The following is a 17,651-nucleotide window of genomic DNA, read 5'->3' on the forward strand; positions in this document are numbered from 1 at the left end:
TCATAGCAAAGAGGTAAGAACACTTTCACAAGTCCTTCCGAAGGGAGATTTACTGCTGCCAGGCACTGAGAGACACAGGTTTGTATCTCAGCTGAGAAAGTGTCCCGATACCTCCCTTTCCGTGGTTCTGCCCCAGTTACTATGAAAGTCTCAACTCAGACACGACGTGCCAGAAACGCCTCGGTAAGTACACGGTCCGAGGGTGCACCCTCGACCCCCGTCGGCTTCCCACTTGGATTCAGTGGGAAAGTTCACTTCTGCCCTGGGAAGCGACGACGGGTCTGGTCATTTGGAAGACAACATAAAATGCCCAGAACACACACACTGTAAGAAAAGATCACCACACGTACTTGATGCAAATGCGATGCTATGTCTTCGTTTCTGATGACGACCACCAGTGTATCGTTCTCTCTGGGAAAAGCTTGACAGAAATGCTGCGGTTCCATTTCTGTGTGGCCTCCTTTCCTCAGAAGGGCCTGAAAGATTTACAAGGAACCGTTACAATAAAAAAGCGTATTTGCACAGAATTACTTCTACAGTTCACTGGACATCAGAAAGCACATCCTGTTTACTAACCTGCATCCCAACAAGGCAACAGAAACGGCAGTTTGTCTTCTAAAGGAGCTTCCGCGTCTAAAACATGGCTCGTGGGTGTCACTAACTGGACTCAAAAGTTTTTTGTGTTGTTTAAAATTTTTTTTTGGTGATGGTGGGAGAGGGAGGGAGAGAATCTTAAGCAGGTTCTACATGCAGCATGCAGCCCGACGAGGGGCTCGATCCTACAACCTTGGGATCATGACCTGAGCCAGGATCAAGAAAGAGCTGCACGGTCAACCGACTGAGCCACCCAGGCACCCCACAAACCCATTTCAAAGGCAAAGCACTTTACAGTAAACCTTTCGTGGTCCACAGTCTGATCAGCATCAGACTGATACACACGCCTAGGACTCTCACCCACCCTGAGGCAATTACCTGGTGGCACGCAGACACTCACTCTAAAAATGCCACCTCCAGTCAAAACGTTTCCAGGACTTTTGGAAATAATACTCCCGACTTGTAAGCATCACTTGGACTGCCGTTAACGGCTGTGGAGGGAGCCCTGGGTGCGGCAGGTTGGTGAGCATGGGGGAGGGGGGTGGGGTAGGTGGGCTGAACCTCAGGTCACCAGGCCGCTGCCTCCCTGTCAGACACTACGGTCACAGGCCTAAGGGCAGGGTAAGTCCGTGTCATTAAAGGGAACTCCTTCACCCTATTCTCCTTGTGATGCTGACACGGCTTCTGTCTGAAGGGTTCTGGAGGCTTCCACCGCACCCCAGGAACCTGGTGTCTGACCATCTCTGGTTCTGTCCTTTGTAAAAAATACAGTATCAACCAGCCCTGGACCATTTTGATTCTTCACTCAAAATGCACAGCGATGTATTTTGAAAGAAACTCCTGCAGATGAGACTTCTTTTCAGAGAGCCCACTGAAACATCTAAATATAAATCTTTAGCTCTGACTTATTTTACTAATAAACCACTTGAACGAATACATTTTCTGAGATGCTCAACATTTTCATCGCATCCTGTGGAGTTCTCAGCTACTCTGTCGCGCACTCTGAATTTCAACAACAAAGGGCCTCCCAGATGTTCCTCATCTTACAAATAAACGGGGCCTGACACCCATCACTACTGAATGCCCCAGGACTCTCCAGGGCAGAAAAATCGTCTGGGGTAGTTTTCTCAGTTTTCAGAAACATTTTGCTCTGGATTATCTTTTTAAATTTTTAAAAATGTTTATTGATTTTTGAGAGAGAGAGAGAGAGCGAGCGAGCGAGCGAGCACGAGTGGGGGAGGGGCAGACAGAGAGGGAGACACGGAATCTGAAGCAAGCTCCAGGCTCCGAGCTGTCAGCACAGAACCCAATGTGGGGCTCGAACTCATGAACCATGAGATCATGACTGGAGTCAAAGTTGGACACTTAACTAACTGAGCCACCCAGGCACCCCTTTCAAAAAAATTTTTTAAGTTTATTTAAAAAAAAAAAAAAACTTTAAAAAAAATGTTTATTTTTGAGAGAAAGGGGGTGGGGGAGGGGCAGAGAGAGAGGGAGGCACAGAATCTGAAGCAGGCTCCAGGCTCCGAGCTGACAGCACAGAGCCCGACGCGGGGCTCAAACCCACGAACCATGAGATCATGACCTGAGCTGAAGTCGGTCGCTTAACCGACTGAGCCACCCGGGCACCCCAAGTTTATTTTGAGAGAGAATGAGAACCAGCAGGGGAGGGGCAGAGAGAGGGGGGGAACAGGGGATCTGAAGCAGGCTCCGTGCTGGCAACGGAGAGCCTGCTGCAGGGCTTGAACCCACAAAGTGTGAGATCATGACCTGAGCTGAGTCAGATGCTTAACCTACCGAGCCAGCCAGGCACCCCTAGAGTACCTTGGTAATACTCTATTCTCAAGTTTATTTTATAATGTGTCCACCTTCTCCCTGGAAGGTTAGTTTTGCCTTTGCACAAAATTTGTTATTCTGTGTTGTAAACAGGGGTCACATGAAAAAATATCAGCAAACAAAACATTTACTGTTTAAACAAGCAAGTACTTTTGCTGGAAGGAAACCGACCCTGGCTATGATTTCTTTCCTGTGTGAAAACCTGTGCTCTGTCAAGGGTGTGAATGGCATTGTTGCTCTTGAGATGATGGAAGCAAAAAGAAATCAGGTATTTTGCTCACTGTGGGACACGGTTGTGACACCACTTGAGTCCATCCCTGACTTATTTCAGCACATGTCAAGGTACAGCATATAGAATCTGCCCAAAACAAAATTAACTTCATTCAAGGTATACAACAATTTTTAGGTTACTTTTAGAGGCCAGGCACCTTCAAAGAGTCTGCAAGCCTGTGTAAAGCTTCATTTTTTTCAACCACACTGCTTACCAAAGCAGTGGAAATTAGAACAAAGACACTGGTGGAAGGGGCTGGGGAAACCAATCTGGCAACCGCTTAACAAGAAACCTTGGAAAAGGATCCTTGATGGCCAAAAAAAAAAAAAAAAAGAAAAAGAAAAAGAAAAGTTTGCATTTAACTAAACGAAAGTCATGTAAAAGGTCTGAGCTGGAAGGCACCAGCCATCTCAGAGAAGAACTCGTTTGCCTCTAGCCTCCCACTGAGGCCCGCCGTCCAGCTCGCCTCCAGGCCTCCCCGCTGTGGCAGAAATCTCTCTGAAATGCAGACACGACGTTATTTATCTTAAGAAACAGTGTCACTGCCTCCCGGTGACCTCGGTGCTCAGTGCCCTCGCGGGGCCTCCGTGAGGCCCTTCCTTCCCGACCCGGCTGTGTCCACACCTCCAGACTCGCTCCAGATGGGAAACGCGACAGCCCTGTGCCACCAGCTTCCCGTTGGCCCAGGGAGAACGGGGCAACTGGGGAGCCACCAGCATTTCAGTCCCCGCGGGGCCTCGTCCCTTGGAGGACCGCCAGGACGGCCGCACAGGTTTGATGTTACTTTGTAATTCACCATGCATGGGGCTTACCAGGTGACACCACATGACAGGCACCCCGGACACCCTGAAGTGCTGACCTGAGCGACCCGAAACAAATCCGGTCAATGAACCAAACACTCATCAGTCCAGCCGCCCGCACCACGTACACGAGGCCGGTGTCGCTTCCTTAAGGAAAAGGTCCTGACCCTCCCGACTAGGCTGACTGTCCTCGGAACATCGTCAGAGCACCTGTGCCATCCGGGGGCCGTCGTGTTGGCAACATTCCCCCTCTGCTCACACACTGGGATTCTAGAATACACACTGAGGACCGCCGTCCTCCGAACGGGCTCCCACTCCTGTGTGAGGGCCGAGGGACCAGTGCTGGTCAGTGCCCCAGGCAGTGAGGACGGGGCCGGACGTCCAGGGGCGAGCTGTGGGCCGGGACTGCGACTGCAGGTGGGGTGATGGGAGCCAGCTCCCTGCCACACGGGGACAGCCGCGACTCTGGCAATGGTGGCAGGGATGAGCTGGGGCTGGGGCTGGGGGGCAGACTGCAGCGTTTACACACAGACATGTGCGCTTCTTGGCTCCGCTGGGAAAGCCTGGAAGCGGTGACACCCAGTGGCGCCGAGCCCAGATGCTGATCCCGAATGCTACTCTTCACTCGGAATCCTGCTCCCTGGAGAAATGGCGGACTTCAAGGCTGCGGGGGTGGGGGGGGGGGGTGGGCAAAGAATCTGTGAGATAACCTGCAACATCAAGTTGTGCCACAAAGGAAGAAGGGATCCAAGGACACCGAAGCCAGCTTAAAAGGACTGGGTCCCACTGGCTGGGTCTGGGACAATCTCAGCACTACTGTAAATAATGAAAGACTGAAATAAATACTGTTCAAATGTCCACACTACCCAAAGCCATCTACACGCTTAATGCAATCCGTATCAAAATAGCAACAGCGTTTTTCATAGAACTAGAATAAATAATCCTAAAATCTGTATGGAACCACAAAAGGCCTCTGATAGCCAAAGAATCTTGAAAAAGAAAAACAAATCTGGAAGCATCACAATTCTGTACTTCAAGTTATGTTACAAAACAGCAGAAATTAAAACAGTTATGGTATTGGCATAAAAAGAGGACACAACAGAAAACCCAGAAATGAACCCACAATCATATGGTCCATTAATCTTCGACAAAGCAGGAACAAATATTCAATGGAAAAAAGTCTCTTCAACAAATGGTGGTGGGAAAACTGGACCACTTTTTTACACCATACGCAAAATTTAACCCCAAATGGATTAAAGATGTAAATGTAGGGGCGCCTGGGTGGCGCAGTCGGTTAAGCGTCCGACTTCAGCCAGGTCACGATCTCGCGGTCCGTGAGTTCGAGCCCCGCGTCAGGCTCTGGGCCGATGGCTCAGAGCCTGGAGCCTGTTTCCGATTCTGTGTCTCCCTCTCTCTCTGCCCCTCCCCCGTTCATGCTCTGTCTCTCTCTGTCCCAAAAATAAAATAAAAAATGTTGAAAAAAAAATTTAAAAAAAAAAAAAAAAAAAAAGATGTAAATGTGGGACCTGAAACCATAAAGCTGCAGAGAGCACAGGCAATAATCTGAGAATGGCAACTCCTCTCTAGATAGGTCTCCTCGGGCACGGGAGACAAAAGCAAAAATGAACTCTTGAGACCTCATCAAGATAAAAAGCTTCTGGGGGACCTGGGTGGCTCAGTCTGTTGACCCTTTGACTCTTAATTTTGGCTCAGGTCATGATCCCAGAGTTGTGGGATCAGGCCCCACACATCAGGCTCTGTGCTAGGGTAGAGCCTGCCTAAGATTCTCTCTCTCTCTCTCTCTCTCTCTCTCTCTCTCTCTCTCTCTCTCTCTCTCTCTCTCCCCCCCCCCCCCCCGCCTTCCCTACTCATGCTCTTTCTAAAATAAAAAAAAAATTAAAACATTAAAAAAAAAAGATAAACAGCTTCTGCACAGTGAAGGAAACAACAGAACTAAACGGTAGTTATGGAATGGAAGAAGATATCTCCAAATGACGTATCTGATAAAGAGTTACTATCCAAAACATATAAAGAACTTCTAAAACTCAATACTCAAAAGCCAAATAAACCAATTAAAAATGGGCAGAAGACGTGAACAGACATTCTGCCAAAGACAACATCCAGATGGCCAACAGACACACGACAAGATGCTCAGCATCACCCATCACAGGGAAATGCAAACCACAACCACACTGAGGTATCACCTCACACCTGTCAAAATGGCTAGTATCTAAATGACAAGAATGACAAGTGCTGACAAGGAAGTGGAGAAAGGGGAACCCTCTTGCACTGTGGGTGGGAGTGCGGACTGGTGCAGCCTCTGGGGAAAACAATGTAGAGGTTCCTCAAAAAATTAAAAATAGATTTCATACCATATGCTCCGGTAATCCACTAGTGGGTTATTTACCCCTCAGATACAAAAGCATTAATCCAAACGGATACACACACCCTTATGTTTACTGCAGCCTTATGCACAACAGCCAAACAATGGAAGCAGCCTAAGTGTCCATGAATAGATGAATGGATAAAGATGGTGTGTGTGTGTGTGTGTGCGCGCGTGTGCGTGTATACACAGGGATATTACTCAGCCATAAAAAAGAATGAAATCTTGCCATTTGCAGTGATGTGGATGGAGCTAGAGAGTAGGATGCTAAGTGAAATAGGTCAGTTAGAGAAAGACAAGTATCATAGGATCTTACTCATATGTGGAATTTAAGAAACAAACAAGCAAAAGGGCGCCTGGGTGGCTCAGTCAGTTGAGCGTCCGACTTGGGCTCAGGTCATGTTCTCCTGGTTGGTGGGTTCGAGCCCTGTGTCGGGCTCTGTGCTGACAGCTCAGAGCCTGGAGCCTGCTTTGAATTCTGTGTCTCCCTCTCTCTCTGTCCCTCCCCACTCGTGCTCTAAACAAACACTAAACAAATAATAATAATTAAAAAAAAACACCACCAAAAACCTCCCAAACCAAAAGAGATCCCCATCAACTATCCACACTAATGGAGGAACACAGGTATTATTACTTTCTTGTTAAGTCCGAATCTTCCCTTTGGAATACGTCTGTGCTCGCATCTGAACAGGAATAGTATTTTTGGTGTGAAAATTTGGGTGGTAGCTTTGTGGTGTGAAAATCAGTCACCGCACTAACATGGAACGTGATGGAATGTTCAGATGGAGTATGAGTGGCAGATGCAGTGAAGACTGAGCAGTGAGACTTACAGCCTCTCCGTGTCCTGATTTCTTTCCGAAGGCAAGAACGCTACATTTATCACCTCCAAAATAAAGTTAGGTGGCAAAGAGAAGAATACACACCCCAAGACGGAGCGGGCACCTTACCTTCGTCCTCACAAGGAATGACTGGTCTTCGGTCTCAACGAGGTAGAACAGGAAGGGACTCTTGCAGGCCTCTTTCACCACGTTCTTCAGTTTGACGTGCAAGCTGGTGCACAGGTCTGTGATCATGTCCTCGTAGGAGGCTGCCCGCGGGAGAGAGGAGTACAGCTCTGGAGAGGCGGCTTCTCCAGGAGCCGCACTTGACTCTTTCTCTGGGAAAATGACCGGGTTGCTATTCATCATCACCTTGTTGAATTCGGCATATTCGTTGAGAATAAGCGAAATATCACTCCGGGATTCTTTCAAAGTCGTGTTGTATTTCAGTTTGTTGAGGTGGAATGAAACAGTGTGGTTTCTTTCAGAGTTTGTAAGATGATTTCTACCGTGACCACACCTCTCCTTCCAGAAGCAGGAACTGTCCGAACCGCCGAGCATCTGGCCTCTCCTATGCAGACTCTGCTGTCTGGGGTCCGAGAGAACCACTGTTACCACGAGGGGACTTCTGCTCCGGGACGCAGGGCGCAGAGCCGGGGCCTCGGATAGTTTTGTCAGAGAGGGAGCTCCCGCAGCGACCTGGAGAGGGGGCTCCTTTGGAAAGACACTGGCAGAAGAGGCAGAATGCCGAGAATCTCCGTTCTTTACAATCTGTTTTAGCTTATGTGCAAAACGCAGATACTCCAGATCCAAAGTGTTCTGGGTGAGGTCATCTGCCACCTGCCAGGTATTTGTCCAGGAGCTGAGCAAACCACGTTTTGCCATGAAACCGGGGCACCTCTTCAGGCTGTGCAAAGTTCTCGTGGTCTCTTTGAGCTCTTTAGTTACGGTGAAATTAGCGTAAGTCCTGAGGATGCCACGGAGGTCTCGGATCTGGACATAAGATGGCACACACCGGTCTTCCTTCTTGAGTCCACAGAGCCAGTGTCTGGGAGGAAGGCCTGTTTCCAACCCTGAGAACTGCTTGCAGTAGCCCCACTCTTCATTATCACTATTATTTGGGCTCAGGAAAGAGTCATAATCATCTTTTGGAGCATCTTCCTTCTTGGCTTGACTACATCGCACAGAGCAGGAACCCTCCACCACTGATTGGGGATTTCTACACCCACCACAAGAGTCTTGATCGGACTCTCCAGAAAGTGGCTCGTAATGGATGTCAGAATTCACACCGAGGTCCATGTCTCTGCTCAGGGTCCCCGAGTCTTCCTTGGCTCTAAGCCCCTCACCAGGACCCTTATTTGCCGTCTGCTCTTCAGAGACTCCACAGATAAGAGGGGTGTGAGACTGGGGAACAAAGGAAGCACAAGGCTCTCTACTGCTATTTTCACTGGTGACTGCTGTACCTTGGTAAGAATCAGCATGTAAATACGTGGGGGAAAGCCCAGCCTTCAACACATCTTTTGTTTCACACACTGACCCGTCTTGCAGCACATGGATTGTTTTTTGCTTATCTTCTGGAGATGTGATGTGCAACTGGGAATCAACACCTCCTAGATCTATGGCTTTTTCGTGGAACTTGGCCTCAGTGTCACTATTCTTAAGCAAACTGGCCATTCTGACTACGGCTATTTCCTGAGTTTGAAAGCCCGTCTCTGCGTTCATGGCTGTTGAACAATGGGGGGAGGCAGCAGCGCCATGTGAGCGAAAGGCAAGTCTGGGGAGCCCCGAGTGCCTGCGTGTCTGTGTGGCGTCAGCTCCGCCAACGGAGCCGGAGCTCAAGGACTTGGCTTGGACGTAAATGCCTTCATTTGTCTTCAAATCACTGCTAAAGAGATTCTTCTCGATGCTTTTAGGGCCAGTCTCCTGTTTCAGTGACACATTTGCTAGAGCACTTGATGCAGCTGTAGAAACAAATGTGTCAGCCAAAGACTTATTTTCAATCATCTTTCTAGGGCTAAATGGAGACTCCCAGGTCTCCAAGACCAGATGATTTAAGTCTGAATTCCTGTTCTGTATGCTAAGTGGCTGCAGTGGAATTCCTGATGTTACCAATTTTTCTAGAGAAAGCTTGAAGTCATCTCCATATTGGGCAGCTGAGGTAGGCTGGCTCAAGCCCGTATCACAGGAAGGCACCTTTTCTGAGAAAGAGGAACCCTCGCCATGCTCCCTCGGGGCAACTTCCTCGGTTGCTCTACTAGGAAGGCTCAAACAGCCATCTTTTCTTCCTGGGTGAGGCAGCCCAGCAGAAAGCCACGTCTCGTGTACTCCAGGTACGCTGTCTCGTTCCCCTGGACAGGTAGGACTGATAAAAGGGCCTTCTTTCTCCGCGATGGTCGAATCTACTGACTCGACCTGGGAGAATCTGTCACTTTTCTCACAATGTGTATCAGCAAGTTTTAAACTACACAGAGACACAGCCTGACATAGTTGTGTTCCTTCGACTGGCACTTGGGCGTCAGGACTAGAAGCTGGTGACACTTCTTCAATTAAAGAACTGAAGGGAAAGTCTGAGGTGACATTAACCTCCTCTGCAATCTCAAGGGCACAGGTTTCTTTAGAAAGTATTAAGGTGACTGTTTGTAAATTATCACCTTTTCTCTCGTTTTCTAATGATTTCTCTGACACCGCAGGATACGTGGATGTACACTTAGCAGAATTCGCTTTTCTGTTTTCTATGAAAGTCACCTCTTCTGGCTTGATTATTTCGTCAGTCACGTGAGGAAGTTCTACATTTGATGCCGAGGCCTCCTGCTGCAGCTCCAGTCTGCCAGCCGGCACCTCTTCTCTGGGGCTGGTTGGTGGCGATATCGTGAGCGTGAGGTCTATGTCGGAATCCTCCTCTGAGAACTCCAGGCTGGCCTCCTCTCTATTCAGAGAGAGTCTGGTTGGTTGGGTAAATGCTGAATTCAAAGACTCAAAACTCCTATTTTCACTCTGGAGACCGCTCTTGTCATCGGTCAGTCCTGAGGAGCTATTGGCTGTATTACCCATCGATGGCATGTAGTCATGTGAATAACCTTTTTCCAAAGTGGCAGAGGCTGGTGCCAGGACCACCTCTTCAACCTGCGACGGCTCAACGACCTCTTCCGAAGATATGCCAAAGAGACTTGGAGTCTGCAGAAAAAATTCTTGAGAGAGTTTCATTTCTTCTTTGGGTAACGAAAAATTAGAACTTTTAACTAACGATAATGCCTCCGCCACCACTGAATTATCAGATGGTGACGATGAGCCTGGAACAGGCATCTCTTTCTGTAGCAAACACACTTCTTCGGCAAGTGTGTCTCTACCGACGGAGGAGGCACACAGGTGCTTAGTGCCTTTTTGTCTGGACGTTGCTAGAGAGGGAACGTCCCTAAGGCCTGGTGTTTGTGCTTTTTCAAATGCAGACACGGGATGTCTAAGACTTGTAGCAGGTGGTACCTGTTTAATCGACTCCATAGTAAAGGCCGTAGGTCCGTGGGTTCTATTTACAACTTCTGTCTGTACTGGTACATAGTTATTTTTTTCAAAAGTGAAAGTAACTGGTTCCAGATTAATCATCACATACTCTGTATCATCCTTCCTCTCCAGTGAAGGCTGGCGTTCTTGGTTTACAGGGCTTCTATGCTGGACATGGCCCTGTAAGGTACCTGTTTTTGTCTGCACTGTTGCATGAAAAATATCAGCTTTGCTTTCCAGGGTGCTGTATGGAGACTTCTGACAAATCACTGACTGACTGCTGATCCCATCGTAAGTCTTGGTGAGTGCGGTTTGCGTGACAGTATCATCAGAAGTCACTCTTGTGCTATCAGGTGGCTCAAAGGCTTTATCTTCACCAGGAATAGGAGGCCCATTAGTTTGGGTACTTCCAATACCAGAAAGCACAAGATTAGAAGTCTCTAGGTTATCTGATGAATCTTCTTTGGCTTTTTCCCCAATTACCTAAAATGACAAAAACAAGCACAAAAAAACCCCAAGAATCAAATAGATGGTTTTACATTTGCATGTGGTGAAAAAGGAAATGATAGAGGATCAATTCCAGTTTGTTCTTTTGGATCTTCTACTCTTTCACAATAGCACAGGGTAGAGACCAAGCAAACCACTCTCTTCTTAGGTAGACTTACCACAGCCCCAAACAGGATTTTTTCTTTAAATATACACACCAATATATACACACCAACTGTAAAGCAGGGGCAGAGTAGCCAAGAAGATGTTGGGAAAAAAAATCTCTGAATATATGCTATAGAAATTGTCAGGCATCATTAATTTTAATGCTCTTTCTACTTCTTTTTTTTTTTTTTTTTTTTTTTAATTTTTTTTCAAAGTTTTTTTATTTATTTTTGGGACAGAGAGAGACAGAGCATGAACGGGGGAGGGGCAGAGAGAGAGAGGGAGACACAGAATCGGAAACAGGCTCCAGGCTCCGAGCCATCAGCCCAGAGCCTGACGCGGGGCTCGAACTCATGGACCGCGAGATCGTGACCTGGCTGAAGTCGGACGCTTAACCGACTGCGCCACCCAGGCGCCCCTCTTTCTACTTCTTAATAGTCTATTTCATGTTTCCAAAAAAAAAAAAAAAAAAAAAAAAAAAATTCTAGAATTAGTAATGATGATAGCTGATTACAGATTACCACAACAAAAAATACTTTACTAGGTAGTAATCTAAGTCTTCCTAAGTTTATATTCTCATTCTAAGGTAGAGATTCTATTTTTTTTTTTTTTTTATAGAAATTTTTAAAAAGTTTATTATTTACTTTGAGAGAGAGAGCACGCACGAGTGAGCAGGGGAGGGGCAGAGAGTGAGAGAATCCCAAGCAGTCTCTGTGCTGAAGCATGGAGCCTGAAGCATGGTTTGATCTCATGAGCCAGGAGATCATGACTTGAGCTGAAATCCAGAGTCAGACACTTGCGGATGGAACTAGAGGGTATAATGCTAAGTGAAATTAGTCAGAGAAAGACAAATATCGTACGATTTCACTCATATGTGGAATTTAAGATATAAAACAGATGAATAAAGGGAACGGAAGCAAAAACATAAAAACAAGGAGGGGGACAAAACATAAGAGACTCTTATATACAGAGAACAAACAGAATTGCTTGAAGGGTTGGGGGTCGAGGGATGGGCTAAGTGGGGAAGGGGCATTAAGGAAGACACTTGTGGGGATGAGCACGGGTGTTATACATAGGGATGAATCACTGGAATCTACTCCTGAAATAATTATTGCACAGTATGCTAAGTAACTTGGATGTAAATTAAAAAATAAAAATAAATAAAACTAAAAAAGAGCCAGATGCTTCCTCTCTCTCTCTAAATAAATAAATAAACTTAGAAAGGGGGGTGGGCATCAGGGTGGCTCAGTTGGTTAAGCATTCAACTCTTGACTTGGGCTGAGGTCGTGATCTCATGGTTTTTTGAGTTCGAGCCCCATGTTGGGCTCTATGCTGACAGTGTGGAGCCTGCTTTGGATTATCTCCTCTCTCTGCCCCTCCCTGCTCTCAAAATAAATAAATATGCTTTAAAAAAAAAAAAGAGAGACGCTTAACCGACTGAGCCACCCAGGCACACACTAAGTAGAGATTCTTAACTGGATTTTATCTATCTCTTCGAGAATCAGATGAAATTTATAAAACCCATCCTTAGAAAAAACCACACACACATGCATATGTATGTATGCATACACACGTAAACACACACATGTACATACACACACGCACACAGAATGTGACAAGTATCTAGATGTCTAGCTTTGAATCAAGGCTTAACAATTTACTGTGTGACTTCAGGCAACTGGCACATTTCTCTGTGCCTTAGTTTCCTCGTCTATAAGATGGGGTGGAGTGGTCTTTATCTCACTGGGCTGCATGAAAACTGAGCTAATGTGAGCAAAAGGCTTAGACCGCCGCTACGGGGCCCACAGCCATTTCGATGATATGAGCATCTGGAGACACAGGCTGAGTCTCCCTGGAGGCGCAAATCCCAAGTAACCCCAGATACGGACACGCTGTCTACTCAGTGTTAAAACAGGCACTGTAGGTGCCCAAATGCATGCAAAATTATTCTGGAATAGACCGAGCTGAAAACTTAAAAGGGCATGTATTTTGTTAAGCCGTTTGCTTAGAAGTTTGCTGCAACTTGCTTACGGGCTCCAGTTAACACGTGACCATCCGGCCTTGTGGAGCGTCAGTGGCGAGCAGCGCAAAGAATCACAGCGTAGTTTCCGTATCTGCCACAATTACCAACAGGCCCACGGGGGCATGGCATCACGTTTACTGTGCCAGCATTTGTTTTCCAGAATCATCTTTAACAGACTTCATTTCAGTTCAAGGCTTATCAAAGATCTCTAACTCTTACCATTGCATCTGATCCTTCAAAACTATTCTAAGACAGATCAGATATTATTCACCTCTTTTAGAAGATGGGAGCGCATGCTCAGAGAAAACAAGTAATTTGCCCCAAACCCCGTAACTAGTAAGTGCCACAATTATGGCTGGCCCCCGACCCATGTGGCCCCCATGGTCTTCTTCCACTTCTGCTTCTTCAATCAGGATGGAGACGAGCTCCACCTGCAGACAATCTAGAGCGGTACTTATGGAAACTAAGTGCCTGGCTTATTAATCCTTTACGCAGACAATCCACTTTCCTAACAGAAACCCACGGCACGTCTTGAATGTGATTTTACACATCGAGAGAAAAAAGAAATTTCTTCAAAAATGACGTCAGCACGTACTTACCTCATTATTACAAGAATAGATGAAATTCTGGCTCTCTGGGGTGTCTGGAAGACCCTCTCCTGCAAAAATCTCTTTCTGTTCGTTCTGCACCCAGAGCTCCAAGCCTCTCGTGGGTGGTGGTTTAATGAAGGGAAGCAAGGAGTCGGCGTCTGGGAAGGACACGTCGGCAGCAGGACCTCTGGGAGATTTGTTAGTCTCCAACAGAGGGTCCACAGGACACCTCTGCAAGCTGGAGGCCTCCTCAAGTTCGCTGAATTCCAACGATTCTAATGTGCTATTTATAGACACGTATTTTGCGGGGTTGCTGTGCTCCACCACTTTTCGGGATGACCGCATCACCTTGTTGTGACTGCTGTAAAACAGAGCCACCCACATATGAAGTAAAAGCTTCACTTCTTCCACATTATCAGGTAAGTCAGTGTTCCAGGGCCTGAGATTTTAAAGAAAAAACATGTAAAGAGTCATTGAAAATGGTGATTTTAGTGGACCGTCTTATCATAAGTGCCTTCATTTGCATCTTAGTTTTAAATTTGTTCATTTTTATTTTAAAATACATGGATATGAAACAATAATATAAAAATGAAGTTGACTTAACAAGTGGTTATGACGGATCTAATCCACTCATTTTACAGAGGCAGAAAAGGGAACTGAAAATCGGAGATTTGAAAAGTGACTTCTTCAGATCACCAAACCCTTAAGCAGAACCATGATTGGAACAGAAGTCTCCAGACTCCCAGTCTAGAATTTCTCTTTTATACCACTCCAACTCCCTTTGGACACAATATACCTGTTATGTGAAGAATGGCTCCAGCAACTACCCCAATCCTCGTCTTGCTTTTGCTAAGTCTGGCCAACTCATTTCTATTTTTGTATTTCTCTTCTAATAGTTGGGAAAGTCTGGAGGTTAAAATATCTCTGTGGGCAAGTCAGCAGAACAACACTATTTTCAGATTATAGTTCCAGAAAATCTCCTGAAACCGAATGGGGAGAAAACACTTCTGGCCACTTGCCCGGCAGGATGATAGCAGAGAGCGTCGGAGGGGCTACGGAGCTGGGCCTCTGTTACACAGGATTAGAGCTAAGAAACACCCCTCATGAGTAGATGGGAACGTTAAGTATATGCTCCTAGGAATGTGAGCGTGTAACTGGAGGAAGGAAAGAAGTCTGATACAGGTTAGCTGCTTCCATGTGAAATATTCCATTCACAGGAAGCTGAATGTCATTTCATGTAGCTAATGGTCCCTGCTACTAGCAACGAGTACCACTTATTAGTACGGGTCAGTCACTGTGCAAAACCTTAATGTATGTAACAACCTGCTGGTAGCCATTGCTGACATTAAATACTTAAAAGCACTGCCCACGGACTGCCGACGCTCCCCTGGCACCACCTGGAAATTCGCCAGAAATGCAGACTCTCGGGCCCCATCCCAAACAGACCAGAGTCAGAATCTGCACTCCTGTGAGACCCCTAGAAGCACTGTCCCAAAGAACAGGAACCCCCGGGTCCCAGAAGCTAGTTAGTAAGTTGGTAACTCGGGAGATTAAAACCCGGGTTCGTCTACGCTCCAAAGCCCATGCTTTCAGCTGCTCTGCTGTTACTGCCTTGATGCTTTGACCCCTTAGATTTACAGAACAACCCCACGTAAGACTGCTCACTCAGACCACCGGACCAACCTAAGAAGTTAGAAGTAATTCTTGAAACATTTCTTCTGGGGGCGCCTGGGTGGTGCAGTCGGTTAAGCGTCCGACTTCAGCCAGGTCACGATCTCACGGTCCGTGAGTTCGAGCCCCGCGTCGGGCTCTGGGCTGATGGCTCGGAGCCTGGAGCCTGTTTCCGATTCTGTGTCTCCCTCTCTCTCTGTCCCTCCCCCGTTCATGCTCTGTCTCTCTCTGTCCCAAAAATAAATAAACGTTGAAAAAAAAATTTAAAAAAAAAGAAACATTTCTTCTGGAATTCAGTCTCTAAGGCATTATTTCTGTATTTCACGATTTTACATTAAGATCTCATTGACATATTGTAAATTCAAAGGCCACAAAGGCTTATGTGGGAGCATCTCAAAATGGAAAGCTGTTCACAGGGCTAAAGTTAGCTTGCTAAAGGGCTCCATGTGACCACCGACAGTGGCAAAACCAGCCTCATTTTCTTAATTGGCAGTAAACACAACTGCCTGATATTATTCCCAAGTTACTGGAGTTACACACAGTACCCTTCTTTCCCTCTCCCCAGATTCTGGCACAGGTATCCCTTCCCTCGATGTTGATCTCCACACCAGAGTTACGTCCATTTTCATCACGTGTCACTCCCACTTACCCATGCAGCGCTCTTACTACAGTTTTCTCCAGCGGGTGGTTGGTGTACTTGCTGTCTAAGCTGAATACGTACTCTGTCTCACATTGGAACGTGACCTTGACGGAGCCGTCACAGCTGAGCACAGTGTGAGAGCACTGGAAGTCTCTCGGGTCGGAGGACACCACTTGGCTCCTGCACTTGGGTGGCGGGTCCTCAGACAGCTTCCGCAGGGGGGAGGTGCTCTGCTGATGTCGGAAGGGCATGACTTTCCCCACGGGGGTCCCTGCCTCGGGGCCTTTGGTGCCATTCTTGGCGAAGGCCGGGCCTGGGATTCCTCTCTGTTGCAGATGCTTCTTTGAATTTTCTGCAAGCAGCAGGGCATAGGAATGTTCCACGGCAACGAAAGTGCTTTGGCTTGCCTCGGAAGTTTCTAGTGTTTCCTCAGGAAGTGCTGGCGAGGCTTCCACAGGGGCCTTGCTGCCAGGAACCGAGCTCTCTTCCTCCTGGCTGACAGCGGAGTCTGACGGTGGAGGGCTCTTCCTCCCAGTGGAGGGTTTCGGGAACAGTCCACCTTTCTGATTTTTAACTCCTCTGTGATATTCATGGTCAGACGTACCGTGCAGAGAATGTTCTTTAGAAAGCAAAACATCATCTTGTGGCAGTTCAGAGGAGCAGGGAAAGTTTCTGGGCTCAGATGGCGGCGTGGCGGAAGTAGCAGCACTTAACGCTAGGTCAGCTAACATATTTAGGGCCTGGGAGTCACAGTTGACAATGGGGTTTTCAGGTAGATCTTTCTGAGCCACTGAGATGCTTTCCGCCCGAGCTGCATTTATGTCAACATCCTCTTGACCAACTGATGAGATTTCTGATTGAAGCTGTGAACGAGTTTCTCCTTTTGCTTCAGTATAAAAGAAAAAGACATACGACATTTGATTTCTATGTATTTTAATTCTCTGCTCTATTATTACCGCTTAGTGAAAATCAATGATTAAGTCAACATATTCAAGAAAAACCTCTGGATAGGTTACATAGATTATATATTAAAATTTCACTATCAGACAGGTTCCTTCCAACTATCAGTTCTATTATAACATATTTACCACAAGAACAAGTCTTAAGGAATGTGCATACTGATTTAAAAAGAAATCACCTTTCAGAAATGTATGTGCCAATCTACACACAAGGCATACTACTTAGCTGAGAAAACATGCAAAGAGGAAAAAGAACAAGAATAAACAAGAGAACAAGAGTCCTGCCCTCAGAGAGCTTACAATCTAGTGACTTTCTAAATTTGAAGTGTATATTATAGCATTTTAACATACTTTTAGGAATCATTTCCCTTAACAAGTGCTTTATTAGAGAAATCACTTAAATTCAAACTAGAGATGACTTTGTTTTTTTTTAAATTTTTTAAATGTTTATTTATTTTTGAGAGACAGAGAGAGACAGAGCATGAGCAGGGGAGGGGCAAAGAGAGGGAGACACAGAATCCGAAGCAGGCTCCAGGCTCCGAGAAGTCAGCAGAGCCCGATACAGGGCTCGAACACATAGACCGCGAGATCATGACCTGAGCCGAAGTCAGATGCTTAACCGACTAAGTCACACAGGCGCCCCTAGAGATGACTTTTTTTAAAAAAGTGCTTATTTATTGATTTTGAGAGAGAGAGAAAGAGGGAGCGGGGGAGACAGAGCGTGCGAGCGGGGTAGAGGCAGAGAGAGAGAATCCCAAGGAAGCCCGGTGCTATCAGGGCAGAGCCTGATGCAGGGCTCAGTCAAATGAACTGTGAGATCATGACCTGAGCCAAAACCAAGAGTCGGACACTTAACCGACTGAGCCACCAGATGCCCCAAATTGGAGATGACTTTTAATCATATTGATGTTTAATTA

General features: G+C 46.6%; 1 protein-coding gene across 8 annotated transcripts in view; it reads right to left on the bottom strand.

Annotated features, from left to right (window-relative positions):
- The window catches only part of TASOR2 (transcription activation suppressor family member 2), an 80,803-nt gene that overhangs the window by 5,374 nt on the left and 57,778 nt on the right, over positions 1-17,651 (bottom strand). For all 8 annotated transcript variants that reach the window (XM_058681993.1, XM_058682000.1, XM_058681997.1 and 5 more), the window contains 4 exons: positions 15,785-16,661; positions 13,474-13,903; positions 6,832-10,683; positions 351-476 (listed from right to left, as the gene is read on the bottom strand). In XM_058681993.1, the coding sequence (XP_058537976.1) occupies positions 351-476; positions 6,832-10,683; positions 13,474-13,903; positions 15,785-16,661 (5,285 nt within the window). The remainder of the gene's footprint in view (positions 1-350; positions 477-6,831; positions 10,684-13,473; positions 13,904-15,784; positions 16,662-17,651) is intronic.

This window comes from Neofelis nebulosa, chromosome 8, assembly GCF_028018385.1.
Source record: "Neofelis nebulosa isolate mNeoNeb1 chromosome 8, mNeoNeb1.pri, whole genome shotgun sequence".
Classification (NCBI taxonomy): domain Eukaryota; kingdom Metazoa; phylum Chordata; class Mammalia; order Carnivora; family Felidae; genus Neofelis; species Neofelis nebulosa.